The sequence below is a fragment of the Eurosta solidaginis genome, chromosome 1 (assembly GCF_040869045.1).
Source record: "Eurosta solidaginis isolate ZX-2024a chromosome 1, ASM4086904v1, whole genome shotgun sequence".
In the NCBI taxonomy this organism is placed as follows: Eukaryota; Metazoa; Arthropoda; class Insecta; order Diptera; family Tephritidae; genus Eurosta; species Eurosta solidaginis.
The window spans coordinates 166,783,739-166,806,130 of record NC_090319.1 but is presented as its reverse complement, the minus strand read 5'-3'; the positions used below and the strand labels follow the sequence as shown (position 1 = coordinate 166,806,130).

At 41.1% G+C, this 22,392-nt stretch overlaps 1 protein-coding gene across 4 annotated transcripts in view; it reads left to right on the top strand.

Moving 5' to 3' along the window:
* Window positions 1–22,392, top strand: part of Parp1 (Poly-(ADP-ribose) polymerase) — a 636,927-nt gene that overhangs the window by 530,892 nt on the left and 83,643 nt on the right. For 3 of the 4 annotated variants that reach the window (XM_067760013.1, XM_067760014.1, XM_067760016.1), the window contains one exon: window positions 13,669–13,713. The exons of the other annotated variant lie outside the window; for it this stretch is intronic. In XM_067760013.1, coding sequence (XP_067616114.1) covers window positions 13,669–13,713 — 45 coding nt within the window. The remainder of the gene's footprint in view (window positions 1–13,668; window positions 13,714–22,392) is intronic. 4 annotated transcript variants of the gene reach the window in all.

Genomic DNA, 22,392 nt, shown 5'->3' with positions numbered 1-22,392 from the left:
GTGAAGCTATTGTAACGAATTTTGGGAAATTCCGCTTATTTGAAACCTGTTAACGTTCGAATCGCTGAACTGTCGAATAAATCACTCCAATATTCAGTATTGCAACTGGTCTTTATTTAGTTTACTTTGGGAGTAGTACTTCACAATTATTCTTCACAACCAATAGCGTGTTTAATGCCCCTATTACGGTATACAACTCATCATAGTTGGGAATTTCCCCCAAATTACCCCGAGGGAGTCCCCAAAACTATCCCAGAATGCCCACCAAATTACCCCCAGGGAGTCCCCAAAAATCATGATTACTTGTCACCTTATTGACAATTTGTCAAGTGTACAGAATAGGACCGTAAATGTGTACTTAGTCAAGTACAGAAAAATACGATGAGTGACTAGCACATAAAATAGAAAATACATACGAGTGCCCCACAACACATATGTCCCATACATATATGACATTGTTGAGTATAAACTGAAATCGTAGTCGCTTTAACTCGTTGGTTTCGTGTGTAATACACTGTATATTTCGTTTATTATCGGGCTTTCTTTAGCGCTGTATTCAGTTTAGTTTCGTGTGTTGCTAGCGTCAGAAGACTGATATGACTATATTCATCTTATTGTTCTGTTAGTCATAATGATTCAAATTAGTGTTTTCGTATAACACAGTTGACTTTTTTGCTCAATAAGACAATTGAGTACTGAACTGCTTCGTGGCTTATGAGCGGTTATTCATTTTACGAAGCATGCCTATGTAAATGTGTTTTAGTGGATATAAGTGCTTGATATTCTTTGTTTGTGTACGCACTAATACTAATTTTTCGGTTAGTCCACTAATAACCTTAAAACATGAGCTCACTGGTATACGTTTACGCTTGCGCAGGGACTTATTTTAATAATTAATTTTTTTTTGTGGCCCGAAAAGGTTCGTGTCAAAAAATAGTCCTAGGTAAAAGTTTACCGTGGATCCCCATAGCGTTTTCATGACGAATAATGCATTCTTTTTGTTTTTTCGGAATTTTTATTGTTAAGCCCACAAATAAAAGTAACATCTGGACTTTTATTTTAAAAGTCCGAAAACAAAAGTGAATCCGGACTTTTATTTTTTAAGGACGAATAAAGGTACCGCCCTATAATTGTAGAACGGCACATCCAAAAAAGTTTTTACCACTCGATCCTACCTAATATCTGGATTTCAAACCTGCAGATATACTTCAAAATTTTTGTTAATAATAATAAAAATTTGTCATCTATAAACCATATGAGAGTCATAGTCCTATTCTTATCCTTTTCCACAGTAAGCTTGCACCAGTTTTCTGGCTATAAAGTTTGGTTCAATTGAGATATTGCGTTGAAATTTAGTACACCGCTTTCTGGTGAAACAGAAGGATTTTGTATGAAAAAAAAATCTTTGTATTTGGATGAGCCGTTCCACAATTATAGAGCTTTTTATAAACTTTTACTAGACTAAAAAGTAAAAGTCCGGAAATGATTTTTCTGAAGGACTTTTATGGTAAAAGCAATAACAGTTTGGGTCCCTGGGGGTTACAAGTTAATATTATTTTTTTTCTTTTATGCGATCTAAAAAATTTTTTTGAAAAGTCTAGAAGTGTATATTTATGTCAATATTCAGATATCTTTGTCGAAACAAATTATGATAACAATATATAAATGCACTAGAAGACCCGGCAGATGTTGTCCTGCCCTAAATTTGGCCTATCTGCATACATTTTAATAAGCTTTTTCCGTCTGACTCTGCCCTCCCCCCTCTTCACTTTTTCCTAATCCTTGTATTCACTCCTCCCTCCGTCTTTTTCGCTTCATCTATCTCCACCTTCGTCTCATTCTATCTCTTTCTCAATCTCCTTCTCTCTTTTCTCTTCTCTTAATATCTTCTATTCTTCTGCATCCCTTATTGCCTGTCCCAGAGGGTGGTATGTATTTTATTCCAGTCCCAGTCCCATTCCGAGTCTCAGTCCCAGTCCCATTTCGAGTCTCAGTCCCAGTCCTAGTCCTAATACCAGTCCCAGTCCGTCTCTGGATAATATATTACTCTGTACTAAAGCACTCATCAACAGCTTTCATTTGATATCCATATTGTATAAACACTGTCTAGGCATTCACTGGCGCACGTTTTGGCCTATATCTCGAGACCATAGTCACCCAGGGGTATGAAAATTACCCTCTGCTAAAGCACTCATCCACAGCTTTCATTTGATATCCATATTCTATAAACACATTTTAGGGGTACCCGGGCCGACGTTTTGGCCTATATCTCGAGAATCTAGGCATTCATGAGTATGCAAATTACCCTCTAATAAAGCACTCATCAACAGCTTTCATTTGATATCCACATTCTATTAACACATTCTAGGGGTACCCGGGTCCACGTTTTGGCCTATAGCTCGAGACCCTAGTCACCCAGGGGTATGAAAATTACCCTCTACTTAAGCACTCATCAACAGCTTTCAATTGATATCAATATTCTATAAACATATTCTAGGGGTAGCCGGGAGACCCTAGTCACTCAGGGGTATGAAAATTACCCTCTGCTAAAGCACGCATCAACAGCTTCTCATTTGATATCAACATTCTATAAACACATTATAGGGGTACCCGGGTCCACGTTTTGGCCTATAGCTCGAGACCCTAGTCACCCAGGGTATGAAAATTACCCTCTAATAAATCACTCATCAACAGCTTTCATTTGGTATCTACAATCTATTAACACATTCTAGGGGTACTCGGGTCCACGTTTTGGCCTATATCTCGAGACCCTAGTCACCCAGGGGTATGAAAATTACCCTCTGCTAAAGCACTCATCAACAGCGTCTCATTTGATATCAATCTTCTATAAACACATTCTAGGGGTACCTGGGTCCACGTTTTGGCCTATAGCTCGAGACCCTAGTCACCCAGAGGTATGAAAATTACCCTCTAATAAAGCACTCATCAACAGCTTCTCTTTTGATATCAATATTCTATAAACACATTCTAGAGGTACCCGGGTCCACGTTTTGACCTATATCTCGAGACCCTAGTTACCCAGGGGTATGAAAATTACCCTCTGCTACAGCACTCATAAACAGCTTCTTATTTGATATCAATATTCTATAAACACATTCTAGGGGTACCCGGGTCCACGTTTTGGCCTATATCTCGAGACCCTAGTCACCCAGGGGTATGAAAATTACCCTCTGCTAAAGCACTCATCAACAGCTTCTCGTTTGATATAAATATTCTATAAACACATTCTAGGGGTACCCGGGTCTACGTTTTGGCCTATAGCTCGAGACCCTAGTCACCCAGGGGTATGAAAATTACCCTCTGCTAAAGCACTCATCAACAGCTTCTCATTTGATATCCATATTCTATACACATTCTAGGGGTACCCAGGTCCACGTTTTGGCCTATATCTCGAGACCCGAGTCCCCAGGGGTATGAAAATTACCCTCTACTAAAGCACTCATCAAGAGCTTTCATTTGATATCCATATTCTATAAACACATTCTAGGGGTGCCCGGGTCCACGTTTTGGCCTATATCTCGAGACGCTATTCACCCAGGGGTATGAAAATTACCCTCTGCTAAAGCACTCATCAACAGCTTTTCATTTGATATCCACATTCTAGGGGTACCCGGGTCCACGTTTAGGCCTATATCTCGAGACCCTAGTCACCCAGGGGTATGAAAATTACCGTCTAATAAAGCACTCATCAACATATTTCATTTGATATCCATATTTTATACACATTCTAGGGGTAGCCAGGTCCAGGTTTTGGCCTATATCTAGACCCGAGTCACCCAGGGGTATGAAAATTACCCTCTACTAAAGCACTCATCAACAGCTTTCATTTGATATCCACATTCTATAAACACATTCTAGGGGTACTCGGGTCCACGTTTTGGCCCATATCTCGAGACCCTATTCACCCAGGGGTATGAAAATTACCCTCTGCTAAAGCACTCATCAACAGCTCATTTGATATCAATATTCTATAAACACATTCTAGGGGTACCCGGGTCCACGTTTTGGCCTATATCTCGAGACCCTAGTCACCCAGGGGTATGAAAATTACCCTCTGCTAAAGCACTCATCAACAGCTTCTCACTTGATATCAATATTCTATAAACACATTCTAGGGGCACCCGGGTCCACGTTTTGGCCTATATCTCGCGATCCTAGTCACAGAGGGGTATGAAAATTACCCTCTGCTAAAGCACTCATCAACAGCTTCTCATTTGATATCAATATTCTATAAACACATTCTAGGGGTACCCGGGTCCACGTTTTGGCGAGACCCTAGTCACCCAGGGGTATGAAAATTACCCTCTAATAAAGCACTCATCAACAGCTTTCATTTGATATCCACATTCTATAAACACATTCTAGGGGTACCCGGGTCCACGTTTTGGCCTATATTTCGAGACCCTATTCACCCAGGGGTATGAAAATTACCCTCTGCTAAAGCACTTATCAACAGCTTTTCATTTGATATCCACATTCTAGGGGTACCCGGGTCCACGTTTTGGCCTATATCTCGAGACCCTAGTCACCCAGGGGTATGAAAATTACCCTTTACTAAAGCACTCATCAACAGCTTTCATTTGATATCAATATTGTTACGAATATTAGCAAAACTGAGGAGTGCTGCCATCTCCAGGCCGATTCTAAGCAGTGACGTGAATTCACATCAATAATTCAATCATTATGTATCTACATAAACGAATCAATAATTGCGTCTACACATATGTACACATTCCGACGAGCAACATTTACATACAAGGCAGCGAGAGATGAGATGTCACACACCGATGAATTTACTTATACGCTTATGTGTGTGCGGGAGACTGTAAACTACAAACACATGCATATATCTTATCTCAGTGGTCACAAGAGAGGGCAATAATTTGTGCACGTAGTTGTGGCTGACGATTTTGTAGCCGGAACTAACTAGTAACTTCTGGAAATCGAAGAGTCTAGAAGTATGCAGCGTAAACTATAAAAGCCGGGCAGGCGAGTAAGAAGAATTCAGTTTGATTTGAGTTGTCAAGCAGTTGCGATTAAGACGATATCTAGCGAGCAATAGCAGTATTATTTTGAATAGTAGAGTTTCATTGAGCTATCAATCAGTGTGGTTATTAAGCAAGCTATTCGTTGCACAGTTTGAGTGTATTGTGAAGTACTTTAATAAAGGCCATTTTGCATTATTACAAATTGGAGTTATTTATTCAACAGTTTAGTGATTCGAACTTAGCAGAGGATTGCAAATAAGAGGATTTGCAGCAAATTCGTTACAATTGGTGTCAGAAGAGGAATTGTTGAATAAATTCCAGAAGACAACAAGGACATGGCAAAGTTCAGTGAATTGAAGATCCAGCAACTGAAGAAGGAGTTGGAGAGACGTGGATTGAATACAAGCGGCGTTAAACTCGAACTTCAGGCACGGCTACGAGAGGCAATGGAAGCAGAAGGAATTGATGTGGAGGAGTATGTCTTTCATCTTGATGGCGAGGAGACAACAAAAATTGAAGAGGAAAACGAAACATCGCAGACAGTTACGAGCACAGACTTGAACATGATATTGGCTGCAATATCTGCACAAACATCGACAGTAGCATCAATGTCGTCACAAATGTCATCACAACTGGAAGAGCAGAAGACATATATGGCATCACAACTAGAATCACAGAAGACACATATTGCAGAAATGTCGTCAGAAATAACATCAAAGATCGAAGCACAAGAAACGCGTATTTCAGAAATGTCGTCGCAAATGTCATCTCAACTGGAAGAACAGAAGACATATATGGCATCGCAACCGGAAGAACAGAAGACATATATGATATCTCAGTTGGCTCAGCAGTTGAAAGCGCAAGAGGATCGCATATCATCGCAGTTGGAGGGTTTTAGTGAACGACAAGATAAAATGGAAGCTGAGATGGATGCTTTGAAAGATCGGATTCAGCAGTTACAATTAAATCGTCCAGCAGTTTCAGCGAGTAATACAAAGGTAAAAACACCATCCTTTGACGGTTCTGTTCCTTTCCAGGTCTTTAAGCTACAGTTTGAGAAGACCGCAGCAGTGAACAACTGGAATGTGGAAGATAAAGTTGCCGCACTCTTCGTAGCATTGAAAGGACCAGCTGCCGAAATCTTACAGACTATTCCAGATTACGAACGGAACAGTTATGACGCATTGATGGCTGCTGTAGAACGGCGATACGGAAGCGAACACAGGAAACAGATATTTCAAATAGAATTGCAAAACCGCTACCAAAAAGCTAACGAGACTTTGCAGGAGTTTGCTTCGAACATTGAAAGATTGGCTCATCTTGCAAATGCGGATGCACCCGTGGAATACACGGAAAGAGTGAAGATTCAGAGCTTTATTAATGGCATACGGGACGTCGAAACGAAGCGAGCCACATACGCGAACCCAAAGCAAACATTTTCTGAAACGGTATCCCATGCATTGACCCAGGAAACGGCGTCATTATTGAGTAAACCAGCATACAAAGCTCATCGTGTGGAAGTAGAAAGGCCTGAGTGGGTAGACACAATTTTGGAAGCAATGAAGGGATCTCAACAGAAGAATGCCGGAGTTATTAAATGTTTCAAGTGCGGCAACCCAGGTCACATTGCACGTCATTGCGATCTTGGTCCTAATAGTTCCAACAATGTGGGTGGCCGTAAACGCAAAGCTGGCGGAAATGAGCAAGAGCGTGTCGAATGTAAAGAACGAAAACTTGCCCCGGCTGTTAAATGTCCTGTGATATCTGTGTCGCAAATCGGAAGGAAATCAAGCAGTCTTACCGTCAGAGGGAATGTGGATGGTAAAGAGCGTGTACTGACTGTAGATACGGGGGCATCTCATTCCTTGATTCGATCTGATTTGGTCTACAGGAGAGTAAAGTCATTACCTGGAGCAAGGTTGCGTACGGTAACAGGCGAATATAATCAAGTCCAAGGCGAAGTGGTATGTGAGGTATTAATTGGAAAAGTCATGGTCCTACACAAATTCGTTGTGGCGGAGATCGTTGATGAAGTCATATTGGGAGTGGACTTCTTGGTTGACCATGACGTCAGGATCGATATGCGGAGGAAAATTATGCGCTATAAGAACCAGGACATACCACTTAACTTTAGTTTGGAAAAAGGGTTCAGCAGTAATCGGGTACTGGTGGAAAAGACTCGACAAAGACCACGAAAGTCAAAGGCAAAGGTTGATAGATCGAATGGGCCAAATAAATCAAAATCAAAAGTACCTGCGAGAGAAACACTGGCATTGACAAAACCTAAAAGACGCAGGAAAACGAAGCAACGAATTTCCGAGAAAGAATGCGAGGGTAGTTTCAAGCCGGAGCGCACTACTCTTGTGAAATGTGGGAACGATACCGATTATGCAAAGCAAATCCGTCCAGCGCAAGCTCTACGAAATGGTTCATTGACCAAACAACACAGTGTGAAGGAACGGCCCAGGGTAATGAGTAGTAAGATGAAACACAGGTACGACAAGGAAAATAATTCGGAAGGTTTCCGGGAGGGAAATTTGGTACTGTTATATAACCCTCACCGGCGGAAAGATGTTCCATCCAAATTTCGTGCAGTTGGGAAGGCCCGTACAAGGTTGTGAAGAAGATCAGTGATATCATCTACCGCATACAAAGCATTGAGAAACCACGGAGTAGAAGAGTGGTACATATGGCGATGCTAGCGGCGTTTAGATTGGGAGATTTGTCTGATCGGGACGATCAGACTTAGGTGGAGGGCAGTGTTACGAATATTAGCAAAACTGAGGAGTGCTGCCATCTCCAGGCCGATGCTAAGCAGTGACGTGAATTCACATCAATAATTCAATCATTATGTATCTACATAAACGAATCAATAATTGCGTCTACACATATGTACACATTCCGACGAGCAACATTTACATACAAGGCAGCGAGAGATGAGATGTCACACACCGATGAATTTACTTATACGCTTATGTGTGTGCGGGAGACTGTAAACTACAAACACATGCATATATCTTATCTCAGTGGTCACAAGAGAGGGCAATAATTTGTGCACGTAGTTGAGGCTGGCGATTTTGTAGCCGGAACTAACTAGTAACTTCTGGAAATCGAAGAGCCTAGAAGTATGCAGCGTAAACTATAAAAGCCGGGCAGGCGAGTAAGAAGAATTCAGTTTGATTTGAGTTGTCAAGCAGTTGCGATTAAGACGATATCTAGCGAGCAATAGCAGTATTTTTTTGAATAGTAGAGTTTCATTGAGCTATCAATCAGTGTGGTTATTAAGCAAGCTATTCGTTGCACAGTTTGAGTGTATTGTGAAGTACTTTAATAAAGGCCATTTTGCATTATTACAAATTGGAGTTATTTATTCAACAGTTTAGTGATTCGAACTTAGCAGAGGATTGCAAATAAGGGGATTTGCAGCAAATTCGTTACAATATTATATAAAAACATTCTAGGGGTACCCGGGTCCACGTTTTGGCCTATAGCTCGAGACCCTAGTAAAGCACTCATCAACAGCTTTCATTTGATATCCACATTCTATAAACACATTCTAGGAGTACCCGGGTCCACGTTTTGGCCTATATTTCGAGACCCTATTCACCCAGGGGTATGAAAATTACCCTCTGCTAAAGCACTTATCAACAGCTTTTCATTTGATATCCACATTCTAGGGGTACCCGGGTCCACGTTTTGGCCTATATCTCGAGACCCTAGTCACCCAGGGGTATGAAAATTACCCTCTACTAAAGCACTCATCAACAGCTTTCATTTGATATCAATATTCTATAAAAACATTCTAGGGGTACCCGGGTCCACGTTTTGGCCTATAGCTCGAGACCCTAGTCACCCAGGGGTATGAAAATTACCCTCTACTAAAGCACTCATCAACAGCTTTCATTTGATATCCATATTCTATAAACACATTCTAGGGTATCCGGGTTCACGTTTTGGCCTATATCTCGAGACCCTAGTCACCCAGGGGTATGAAAATTACCCTCTGCTAAAGCACTCATCAACAGCTTCTCACTTGATATCAATATTCTATAAACACATTCTAGGGGCACCCGGGTCCACGTTTTGGCCTATATCTCGCGACCCTAGTCACCCAGGGGTATGAAAATTACCCTCTGCTAAAGCACTCATCAACAGCTTCTCATTTGATATCAATATTCTATAAACACATTCTAGGGGTACCCGGGTCCACGTTTTGGCCTATATCTCGAGAGCCGAGTCCCCAGGGGTATGAAAATTACCCTCTGCTAAAGCACTCATCAACAGCTTTCATTTGATATCAATATTCTATAAAAACATTCTAGGGGTACCCGGGTCCACGTTTTGGCCTATAGCTCGAGACCCTAGTCACCCAGGGGTATGAAAATTACCCTCTACTAAAGCACTCATCAACAGCTTTCATTTGATATCCATATTCTATAAACACATTCTAGGGGTATCCGGGTTCACGTTTTGGCCTATATCTCGAGACCCTAGTCACCCAGGGGTATGAAAATTACCCTCTGCTAAAGCACTCATCAACAGCTTCTCACTTGATATCAATATTCTATAAACACATTCTAGGGGCACCCGGGTCCACGTTTTGGCCTATATCTCGAGACCCTAGTCACCCAGGGGTATGAAAATTACCGTCTAATAAAGCACTCATCAACAGCTTTCATTTGATATCCATATTTTATACACATTCTAGGGGTACCCGGGTCCACGCTTTGGCCTATATCTCGAGACGCTATTCACCCAGGGGTATGAAAATTACCCTCTGCTAAAGCACTCATCAACAGCTTCTCACTTGATATCAATATTCTATAAACACATTCTAGGGGCACCCGGGTCCACGTTTTGGCCTATATCTCGAGACCCTAGTCACCCAGGGGTATGAAAATTACCGTCTAATAAAGCACTCATCAACAGCTTTCATTTGATATCCATATTTTATACACATTCTAGGGGTACCCGGGTCCACGCTTTGGCCTATATCTCGAGACGCTATTCACCCAGGGGTATGAAAATTACCCTCTGCTAAAGCACTCATCAACAGCATCTCATTTGATATCAATATTCTATAAACACATTCTAGGGGTGCCCGGGTCGACGTTTTGGCCTATATCTCGAGACCCTAGTCACCCAGGGGTATGAAAATTACCCTCTGCTAAAGCACTCATCAACAGCTTCTCACTTGATATCAATATTCTATAAACACATTGTAGGGGTACCCGGGTCCACGTTTTGGCCTATATCTCGAGACCCTAGTCACCCAGGGTTATGAAAATTACCCTCTACTAAAGCACTCATCAACAGCTTTCATTTGATATCCATATTCTATAAACACATTGTAGGGGTACCCGGGTCCACGTTTTGGCCTATATCTGGAGACCCTAGTCACCCAGGGTTATGAAAATTACCCTCTGCTAAAGCACTCATCAACAGCTTCTCATTTGATATTAATATTCTATAAACACATTCTAGGGGTACCCGGGTCCACGTTTTGGCCTATAGCTCGAGACCCTAGTCAGCCGGGGGTATGAAAATTACCCTCTAATAAAGCACTCATCAACAGCTTTCATTTGATATCCACATTCTATAAACACATTCTAGGGGTACTCGGGTCCACGTTTTGGCCCATATCTCGAGACCCTATTCACCCAGGGGTATGAAAATTACCCTCTGCTAAAGCACTCATCAACAGCTCATTTGATATCAATATTCTATAACCACATTCTAGGGGTACCCGGGTCGACGTTTTGGCCTATATCTCGAGACCCTAGTCACCCAGGGGTATGAAAATTACCCTCTGCTAAAGCACTCATCAACAGCTTCTCACTTGATATCAATATTCTATAAACACATTCTAGGGGCACCCGGGTCCACGTTTTGGCCTATATCTCGCGACCCTAGTCACCCAGGGGTATGAAAATTACCCTCTGCTAAAGCACTCTTCAACAGCATCTCATTTGATATCAATATTCTATAAACACATTCTAGGGGTACCCGGGTCCACGTTTTGGCCTATAGCTCGAGACCCTAGTCACCCAGGGGTATAAAAATTACCCTCTACTAAAGCACTCGTCAACAGCTTTCATTTGATATCCATATTCTATACACACATTCTGGGGGTACCCAGGTCCACGTTTTGGCCTTATCTCGAGAACCGAGTCACCCAGGGGTGTGAAAATTACCCTCTGCTAAAGCACTTATCAACAGCTTTCATTTGATATCCATATTCTATAAACAAACTCTAAGAGTACCCGGGTCCACGTTTTGGCCTATATCTCGCGACCCTAGTCACCCAGGGGTATGAAAATTACCCTCTTCTAAAGCACTCATCAACAGCATCTCATTTGATATCAATATTCTATAAACACATTCTAGGGGTACCCGGGTCCACGTTTTGGCCTATAGCTCGAGACCCTAGTCACCAGGGGTATGAAAATTACCCTCTACTAAAGCACTCATCAACAGCTTTCATTTGATATCCATATTCTATAAACACATTCTAGGAGTACCCGGGTCCACGTTTTGGCCTATAGTTCGAGACCCTAGTCACCCAGGGGTATGAAAATTACCCTCTACTAAAGCACTCATCAACAGCTTTCATTTGATATCCATATTCTATAAACACATTCTAGGGGTACCCGGGTCCACGTTTTGGCCTATATCTCGAGGCCCTAGTCACCCAGGGGTATGAAAATTACCCTCTACTAAAGCACTCATCAACAGCTTTCATTTGATATCAATATTCTATAAAAACATTCTAGGGGTACCCGGGTCCACGTTTTGGCCTATAGCTCGAGACCCTAGTCACCCAGGGGTATGAAAATTACCCTCTACTAAAGCACTCGTCAACAGCTTTCATTTGATATCCATATTCTATACACACATTCTGGGGGTACCCAGGTCCACGTTTTGGCCTTATCTCGAGACCCGAGTCACCCAGGGGTTGAAAATTACCCTCTGCTAAAGCACTTATCAACAGATTTCATTTGATATCCATATTCTATAAACACACTCTAAGAGTACCCGGGTCCACGTTTTGGCCTTATCTCGAGACCCGAGTCACCCAGGGGTGTGAAAATTACCCTCTGCTAAAGCACTCATCAACAGCTTTCATTTGATATCCATATTCTATAAACACACTCTAAGGGTACCCGGGCCCACGTTTTGGCCAATATCTCGAGACACTAGTCACCCAGTCACCTACCTTATATTTCAAGTTAGATCAAACTACACACGGGGTGCAAAACAAATTCAAAATCGGTTCAGTAGTTTAGGAGTCCATTGGCCTCAAACACACACGTGTTTTTTATGTAGTAAGATTTTACTAGAATGAATACAGATTTCATTTAACTATCTTGTATTATTCTTTCTTAAAGAAAAATATTAACTTTAGCTCTTTATAATTTGATACGTTTTTTTCCAAGCTCGCAGCAACACTGTTCCTGTTATACGAAGCTTTAAAAAATTACCCTTATTTGTTATTTTATGGCACCGATGCTTTTTTACATGGCGACATCTATTATTGAACATTCATTTGGAGTGTGCCCAAACTAAACGAAATTATCTGACTAAAAAATTGAGTTATCTGGCTAAAGTCGTTGTTGTTGCATTTACATCGAAAATCTTTCTGGCTCCAGATCATTACCACGAGATAGCAAAACTATTTCAAATTCAGCTATCAGAAAAAACGGTTAACTGATTTCATTCGTTTATTTGTTAGTTCGAGTGCAGTGCTTAAAATGTTTCAATCAAAATTAGGTCGTCGCGCAAAAATAAGGAAGGATGTATTTCTTAGTCTATGTGCAAACTATAAGAAAATATTCTGTCAAACGAAAATAAAAGTGTTGTGTCAAGAGTGAACTCTATATGGGAAGTTATCACAAGAGAATTGAACGTCGATGTCAAAGCATCGACTGTTTACGCTAAAGTGTCTGCGAATAGTTTTGAGGAGCTGGATATTTTACGCGGAACAACTGTGCACAGTGAAATGCAAAACGCTACTTCTGATGGTAAGTGAAAAAATGCTTTCATTAGGGACTTATTCTGAACGTTACCGGCAAATTGAAACCGGGGTATGTATTGTGTAACTGAAAATCGTTACCAGTGCAATTAAGATTAAAATGAAAATGTGAACAAAATTTAGCGTAAACAAGTGCTAATATTATATGATTTAATCGGGGATTGCTTGTATTGTTTTTTTTTTTTTAAATGTATGAAAACATTTATTTGAAGCAATTTTTAATTTTATAATTTATTTAAGAATTTGGGAAAAATTTAAGCAACGTGACATCAGGACGTACAAGGACAGCTGTCGCCTTGTCCGTCCTGATGTCACGTTGTTTAAATTTTTCCCAAATTATTAAAGTGCTAATATTGTTTTTCAATTCTTATGCACGAGTATGGATCCACAATTTGTTGGTTCAAACAAATAGTAATTAAACACGTGCAATTTTGCGTGGTAACAAAATGTTACCACCTATGGTGCAAGTAACTTTGCTATCCAAAATCATAATAAGAAAAGTTTCATGTAATTTTTGTAACTGGTAAGACGATTGTTGTTACCAGATTATAATAAAGACGAAATTTTTTTATAACTCTTGAAGATTGAATAATTCACCAAATTTCCAATATTTATTTCTTTCCATAGAAAATGATGCAAACCACAACATCAATGATACTGATAGCTATGAAAGTAAGTAGAAAATGTTAAAAACAAATATGCAGGACTTATTTATAGATCGTTTGCTTGCAATTTTATACGGCAGTAGTATTTTACTGTAAGTACCCGGTCGTATTAAGTTGGAAGACACACTATAGCAAACAGCAATATTACATTTTAAATAATTTAAACTTCATTTATTCGCAATTTATTCCCACACAAAAAATGTATAACTCTGTCCGGTTCCGTGGCTTAAGTCTTAAGACGACGTACAGCTCCCTAACGACTAGAATAATTTGTGTTTGTATTTCGATATGATTCAAATGGCATGCGCGTAGGATTTCTGCTAGCATGTACATATGGAGAGACAATAGTGTTAAGCAACTTTCACAAAACAGAACACTCTAGTAGGTCATATTCACCACTCACCACAGCAGAATGTGTTAAACTACCACTGCCTGTATTTATTATTTAACAATTATTTGTACATTTTTCATTCAGCTAATCTATTCATAATTTTAATTTCTGATCACTATAACTCCAATCAGTGTATTTTCTGTGCTTAAATTATGTTAAAAATTGTGCTAAAGTTTGTTGTGTGGTGGAAGTGTCCTACCACAATTTTGTGCTTTCCACTGAAGTTCACGCATGCAACATCTTTATGTTCAAAAATCGTTGAAATATGTATGTATGTACATCTTTATTTCGAGAAGTTTCGAATAGCGTCCGCGGGATCTGCGTGTATGAACAATCACATATACAATGTACATGTTAGCTCGCATACTTGCTACAAATGATTTAAGTAATGCGTATATTTAGTTACATCAATATGTATGTACATACTAAGTAATGTCGTTTACACAAAAGGATACGTTTTCTACTATAACGGTTTACAAAATAAATACATCTTGCTCTTCTATCTTTCGAAATAAGAGAAACGTTTGTATTTCGCTTTGATTCAAATGGCATGCGCACGGGAATTCTGCTAATGGGTACATATGTATGTAGATTAGGGTGCTTCGGAAATTTTTTCCAACTTCTATCCTCTCAAATGTTTCTATTTGTTGTAAAAAAACCCTCATCATAACTCCACTCTAGAGGGTACGTTATTTTTTTTTTAGTTTCTCATTTAGTTAACTTGAATTAACATATAATCACGAAAAACTTTTATTGCCTCAAAGTTGAGTCTTTGAGCTTTACAAAATTCTGAGGCAATGAATAACACAGGTCAACATGGTTTTGTAACAACAAATTTATTTATCATTCAGAAGTAGTTTGCTGTTTACAATCTGTATCCTTGATCAGAATTTGACCATCAGGTCAGGATTTTCAGATAATTAAGGTTATGTACAAAAAGTTGTTGTGATTTTTTCTCTAATCATATCATTTTAAAAAGCTCTTAAGATATGGAGATCTTATTTACTAGAAAAGTTATGGCTATTTTGATGCACTTTTTAAGTGTCAAATAACTGTTTACACAATTTCGTCGAAGAACATAAATTTAAATAGCCATGACTTTTCGAAAAATATTCGTAACTAAGTTTCTTCATATCTTAAGAGCTTTTTTAAATTTTGTAACCTGTACAAGACCTCGAATTTCGGGTACCTCTTAGAGTGGAGTAAAAATGGTGAGGGTTTTATTTTTACATCAAATAGAAACATTTGATAGAGAAGTTGGACAAAATTTGTTTTCGAAGCACCCTAATGTACATATTTTCATATGGACCCATTAGCGCAGAATTTCTGCGCTCATGTCAATTGAAGCCTATCGAAATAGAAACTTTCCTCTGATTTTCGAAAGATAGGTAGGTAGGTAGGTTGGACTGGCCGGTCCAAGAGGACCTCACATAGACTGGTTGAGTCCGTAGTGTTACCAGAAGTTTGTTTTAACGACCAAACTGAAAAACCCTATCAAAAACCAGGACCTATGTTATAAAATAACTCCGTCCTCTTGGCAAATACTAGAAGCTTCCTAGGACTTAAGCTACTTGCTGCTTCTAGATCTGACAGCTGTATCACTCCTAATAGCTGGAGTCTTAGCCTAGCAAGTGCAGGGCACGAGCACAGAACGTGCTCGATCGTTTCCTCCTCCAACCCGCACTTCCTACATCTGCTATCACTGACCAAGCCTAACGCCCAATCTAATTGGGACATCTACGGAGCAAGCTTCAAGGGATGCCCCCTTTTTAGGTAGTTCGTCCGCGTTTTCATTCCCATCTATTCCCATATGCCCTGGGACCCAATATAGATGTATGCTTCTCCCTGTTCCGATTCTCTCCAGAGACTGCTTACACTCTAACACAAATTTAGATGCTGTGCTATGCGAGATTATTGCCTTAATTGCTGCTTGACTGTCAATATAAAAGTTAACACGGTTGTAACTTAAGCTATTCTCTTCCAGGGTTCCTACTGCTTTGGTTACGGCTAATATTTCCGCTTGGAAAACACTACAGTAATCCGGCAGCCTGTAGGATCTGCTTATTTCCGGATCAGCGCGGTATACCGCAGACCCTACTCCTTCCACTACTTTGGAACCATCGGTGTACACATGTATCGCCCCGTCCGCCATTTGCGCACCCTTGCGCCAACCGTCCACCTCTATTGTGGCCTTAAGATCTCCCTCGAAGCGCAGATAGGGAATCAGCTAGTCTGTTTGTCTTGTGATTGATGACGCTATACTACTATGGCCATATGGTCGGCGCTCAAGCTGCCCCGATGTACCGAGCCTGGTTGCGGTTGTTAGTGCTATGTTCTTTGCTGCCAGGTCTACAGGTGGAATGTGCAGAATGGCATACAGTGCAGCCGTCGGGGTTGTTTTCAGGGCTCCCGTAATGCTAAGCATCGATAGTCTGCATACCTCCTCTAATTTTTTGAGGTATGTTGTTTTTTGTGTGATTTTCCACCAAACAAGAACTCCATAGTATAGAATAAGGCTTACAATCGCTGTAAAAACCCAACGAGAAAGGGAGGGCGATAGGCCCCACGTACACCTCAGCATTCTTTTACATGCATAGAGTGCCGTTGAGGCCTTCTTGACCGTCTCCTCCACGTTGAGCTTCCATGACAGCTTACTGTCTAGGATGATTCCTAGATATTTTGTGCAAGGTTTCTCCTGTAAGGTCACCCCTCCTAACTTAGGCCTGATCCAATTTGGGACCTTGTACCTCTATGTAAACAAGACCATATCCGTCTTCTCCGCATTGACTTTCAACCCGACATTAGAAGTCCAGGTATGAATATCCCGAAGCGCCCGATCCATCAAAGAACTAATCGCTGGAAGGCACTTTCCACTTATGACAACTGCAACGTCATCTGCGTAAGCCGTAAGTTTTACGGGTCCCTCATCGAATTGCCTGAGCAGTTGGTTGATGACCAGCGTCCACAGCAGAGGTGATAGCACCCCTCCCTGCGGCGTGCCCCTGTCCATTGATTTCGTGGGCTCGTACAATCCCCATTGTGATGTAATCTTTCTGCAATTTAACATGCAGCCGATCCATCTGATTAAGGCAGGATGTACTTTAATGTAATTAATACCATCCATAATCGCCCATTTTGCAACATTATTGAAAGCTCCGGCAATGTCCAAGAAGACTCCTAGAGCATACTCCTTATATTCCAGGGATTTATCTTTGCTTATTACCACCCTATGCAATGCGGTGTCTACCGACTTGCCTTTGGTGTACGCATGCTGTGTTGTGGAGAGCAGCTTTTCATCCACGTTGGACTTTATGTACACATCTGTCAGCCTCTCAAAGGTTTTGAGCAGAAATGATGTTAAGCTAATGGGTCTATAGTCTTTGGGATACACGTGACCGATCTTTCCCGCCTTTGGTAGAAAAGCTACATGAGCAGTTCTCCAAGAGTGTGGTACATGATTCAGTCTTATGCACCCATCGAATATTATTTTAAGCCATTTCACGACGCCCTACTTGAGACTTGTAGCATGGCCGGGAATATACCGTCTGGGTACGGCGATTTAAACTTAGAAAACGTCTTCACTGCCCACTCGATCTTGGTATCGGTCACCAATCCCGGCACTACTAGCTCCGTGATCGAAGTGCGAGTGATGTCTGCTGGCTCTTCTAAACCGTCTCCCGATGGGAAATGTGTATCGAGAAGCACCTCAAGGGATTCCTCACTATTACGTGACCATTCCCCGTTCTCTTTCTTTATTAGTCCCTCTTTCTTTATGTTTCCCTTTGCTAGGACTTTTTTCAACCGTGCTGTTTCGCTGGAGCACTATATCCGTACAGAAACTTTTCTATGAGTCCCTCTTCGCCCTGGTAATTTCACGCTTTTAGATGCTCAATAGATCCCTGTACTCGTCCCGACACGCTTCGCGTTTCGGTCTTTGCGAGCTTAAACATTTCTTTTACTTGTCTTCTTAGAAGACTCAGCTCATTACTCCACCATGGCGGCTTTGCTTTTCCTCTGAATCTTCTTAGAGGGCAAGCTTTGTTATACGCAGTCATAAGCGTCCTTGTTAGGAATTCATTCGACTCCTCCAGGTCCCCTACATTAGCAACCTCTTTGGGTTGTCCCAGTTTTGTTTCTACATGTTTCCAGAATTTAGTCCAGTTGGTTGACCTAGGGTTTCTAAAGGTTCCTCCTCTATATGGGGATGCTGAAGCTGATATACGCATGGTCGGAGGAGGATGGTCTATCAAGAACCATCCAATCATACCTTGATATATCACGCTCGGAGCTCAATGTAATATCCAGAACATTGCTGGATGTTGGACCTATGTATGTAGGGACATTTCCCCTGTTGGCTATCTGCAAATTGGTTTGCAGGATGTAACAAAATAGAGATTCGCCTCTCTCGTTCGTATCTGCTCCTCCCCACGCATTGTGGTGCGCATTTGCATCTGCGCCTATGACCAACCGCCCTTTGCGCCCTTCCTCCTGTACTAGCTTTTTGCACTCCATCGGTGGAACCTGCGCAGCATGGGACATGTAGCAGGACGCCAGGGTAAATGCCTGCTTATTCTTTTGCTCAACGGCCACCGCTACGAGATTCTCAGTGGTGTAATTAGGCAGCATATATGAATGCAGCTGTTTCCTTACCGTTAATACAGCTCGCACCCATCCTTCCGTTTGCGCGTAGTAAACGCCAAACCCGCGCGCGCTAAGTCCAGAAATCTTTCTTCCCGATGAGAGCCACGGCTCCTGGATCAGCGCCACGTCAAACGAACCCTTCTCAAGGGTTAGGAGTTCGTTCCACGCCGCTTTACTGCGTTTGAGGTTTATCAGTAGGACTCGCAGCACCATTGGGCTGTTTGTCCCCCTCCAGCACCTTCGTCGTGACGCGTCGTCATCCCCTTGCCCTTTTGGTTTAGAGTGTTCGAGGCCCCCGTCAGCCTCTCGTGATTGTTGTGCCGGGTGTTCCTCTGTGCGAGTCACAGCACCATTTAGCGGTTGGTCCTCTTCTAGCACGTTCGTGGTGACGTCGGGGACCTCCACCTGTCTTTTTTCCCTTAGGCTTTTGAAGTCCTTTTCGACTTCACACACCTCTAGCGTGTTAGGGTTTTTATCCTCGGGACTTCTTTTCCTGAGTCGCATGTAAATTTTGCCAGTGCCAAAGGACATTTTGCCAAGCTGCGTGTACAAAATATCCTCCGCCTGCTTGTTTATTTGGAAGATGTAGAACTGACCTTCCTCGGTAGGCCGAGATACAGTAAGTACCTTCCAATTCTGTGTCGGTATGTTCGGATTCTGATTCTGCAGAAGTCGCAGTGTATCCTCCGACTTCATCACGCATGGTATCCATACCTTAACTTTTGGTACCGTGGGGATTTGCGCTTTATCCACCACCGCAAACCGCGCGTTCGAGCCTTGCCTTTGGAGGGATGGAACCACTTACTCCAGCCACCGCAAGCTCGCGATGTTGTCGCACGCTATCATCTTCACACCAATATACCATCCACCAAATCAAAGGTTGGAAGGGGCTTACTTGGTTGTTCCCGCATCATCTTAAGCATTAAGCTAATAAGCTCCCTTTCCACATATCTCCACCTTTCAGTAGTGATTTGTCCGAAAGGACTGCTACGATCAACCAGCGCCACAGTCAGTGACTGCTTTGCCACATCACTCATCTTCTCGGGAAAAGCAGGGGTCTTAGTGTTATCTCCCTTTGGCACTTCCCAGAAGCCGGAGTCTTAGCGTTAACTCCCTTTAGCACCTCCGAAAAAGCCGGAGTCTTAGCGTTATCTCCCTTTGGCTCATCTCCTACTTCCGTAGTTGGAACTTCCCTCTGACTCGCAGCTTTCGAGGTAGTTGCTACCTCGCTATTGGAACCCATCTGTCTTACACCTTTGGGCCTACTTGTCTTGTCTATGCGACTGCCCTTCCTCGCGGCTCTAGGACTGGGTCCTATCTGCCTCTTGAAAGCAGCCCATTCGACGCTTCTTCCTCCTCGTAACGGTTGCAGAACCGAGAGTTTCTCGCAGCAAACCTTTTGAACTGCCTTCGACCTACTTCTACCGCTTCATGCGCCCATTCCAAGCGCTCGATCTCCACTTCTGTTGGATCGACCACTGCTCCCAAGCGTTGTATAATTCCTAGTGCTGCACGGTACTGCGAGAGAGCTCTTTTACTTCCTCTGCTCCGTACCCTTCTCCACTCTTCTACTCCGTTTTCATTTGTGTGCTTCACCAACACGGAGTTCATTGAATCAGCACTACTCTCGCTCCCCGAGTCCGACGCATCGCTTAATTCGTATTTGTGTTTTTTTACATCTATCTACGTTTACTCTTAAACTTTATATGGATTGCTAAGCGTTAAACTTTATCTATTCTTCTGAAATTGCTGCTGCGCACAAAATTTTTTACTCCTAAATGTCGATACGCATTATACTCACATGCAACTGAAATATGTGTCCATGTTTCACCTCTACACTAATTCGATGTATCACCTAATAATGCTATATTGTTACGAATATTAGCAATACTAAGGGGTAGTGCCATCTCTAAGCCGATGCTAAAACAGTGACTTGCATGCACATCCATAAATCAATCATAATGTATCTACACAAACGAATCAATAAATTATGTCTACACATATGTACGTGCACGAAGCGAGAAACAGTGCACAAACACATGTATATATCTTATCTGAGATCCTCCCGAAAGTATGCAATTGTAATTGTGGAAGTGTCGCTCACAAATACGCGCGCATATGAGAAGCTACACACGTGCATCTGTAGTTATAATTATATGTCAGTAACTAAGTAAATTCTAGAAAAGCCTAGAAATATGCAACGAGGAAATCAGACAGTATAAAAAGGCGACAACAGTGGAGGCGAGAGATCAGTTTCATTTAAGCTATCAGTCAGTTTGGTTATTAAGCCAGCTAGTTGCAACGTATAAGTGTTATTGTGAAGTACTTTAACAAAGGCCATTTTTCCATTATTCAATATTGGAGTTATTTATTCAACAGTTTAGCGATACGAACGTTAGCAGAATATTGCAAATAAGGGGAATTGCAGTAAATTCGTCACAATATGTTATACACTATAGCCACCGGAGGTTTGTGTATGCGCATTCCGGTACAAATGTCTTGTAGCTAGTTGCCGTTAGATGGGTATCCTAAGCATTATCTAAGTGAGGATACGCGTTTTTTACACACGTAGACGTATAGACGTGTAAAAAAACAACACGGCTAATATGTATGCATATTCCAGTGTTGCCACTTGCAGAATTTAGTTTTGTATCCAAAAGTGCGTCATTCCTAAAAAAATGTATCCATTGGTTTCAATAGATTGATACATACATAGTTTTTGAATCATTTCGTCGGATTTGGTGGTGGCGGTAGCGTGCTCCTTCTACCATACCGAACATACTGGGTTCAATTCACGGGCAAAGCAACATCAAAAATTTAGGAACAAATTTTTTCAATTAGAAAAAAGCTGTTTCCAAGCGGGGTTACCCCTCGGCAGTGATTTGGCAAACAATCTGAGTGTCTGTCTGCCATGAAAAACTTTTCAGTAAAAACTCATCTGCCTTGCAGATGCCTTTCAGAGTCGGTGTAAAATATGTAGGTCCCGTTTGCACAGCGGAAATTTGAAGAGAAGCTCGGCCTAAAATCTCTTCGGAGGTTCTATTGTATTTATTTTATTTTTGATGAAACAAAATTCTGAAATTAATAATATTTGGAGCAAAACACCGCCGTACTATTTTGGCTATACTCACAACTGAATTTTGTAAATTTTACCAAAGCTCAGTTTTAAATAAATCTTGCTCTGTTATAAAGGTTTTTCTATTTGACATGTCGAGTAAAATTTATTTATACGTACATTTTATAACAAAACGTACTTAATTTATTTTAAACAAAAATAATACCAGACCTGTTAAAAAATGATTACTAAATACTTACCCGTCCAATTGATTATTTTCCTTAAAAGCCATTTAATGATTACTTGCCATTATTTTCTATTTTTAATAACTTTTCAATTGATTAAAAAGATGATCAAAAAAAAAAAAAAAAATGAGCTTTTTCTGATTATTGAAAAAAATAAAAAACAAAATAAAAAGTAATCAAAAAAGAGGTTTTTTTTTTTGGATTTTTTCAATAATGGTATTAGTTAGTGAGAAACAAAGGAAAAACTTCATTCAACAGACAAAAAGTGCTATTTTTGCTACCAGTGTTATCTGATGATATTCAAAATTTAAAATGAAATTGTATATATAACTAGCAGACCCGGCAGACGTTGTT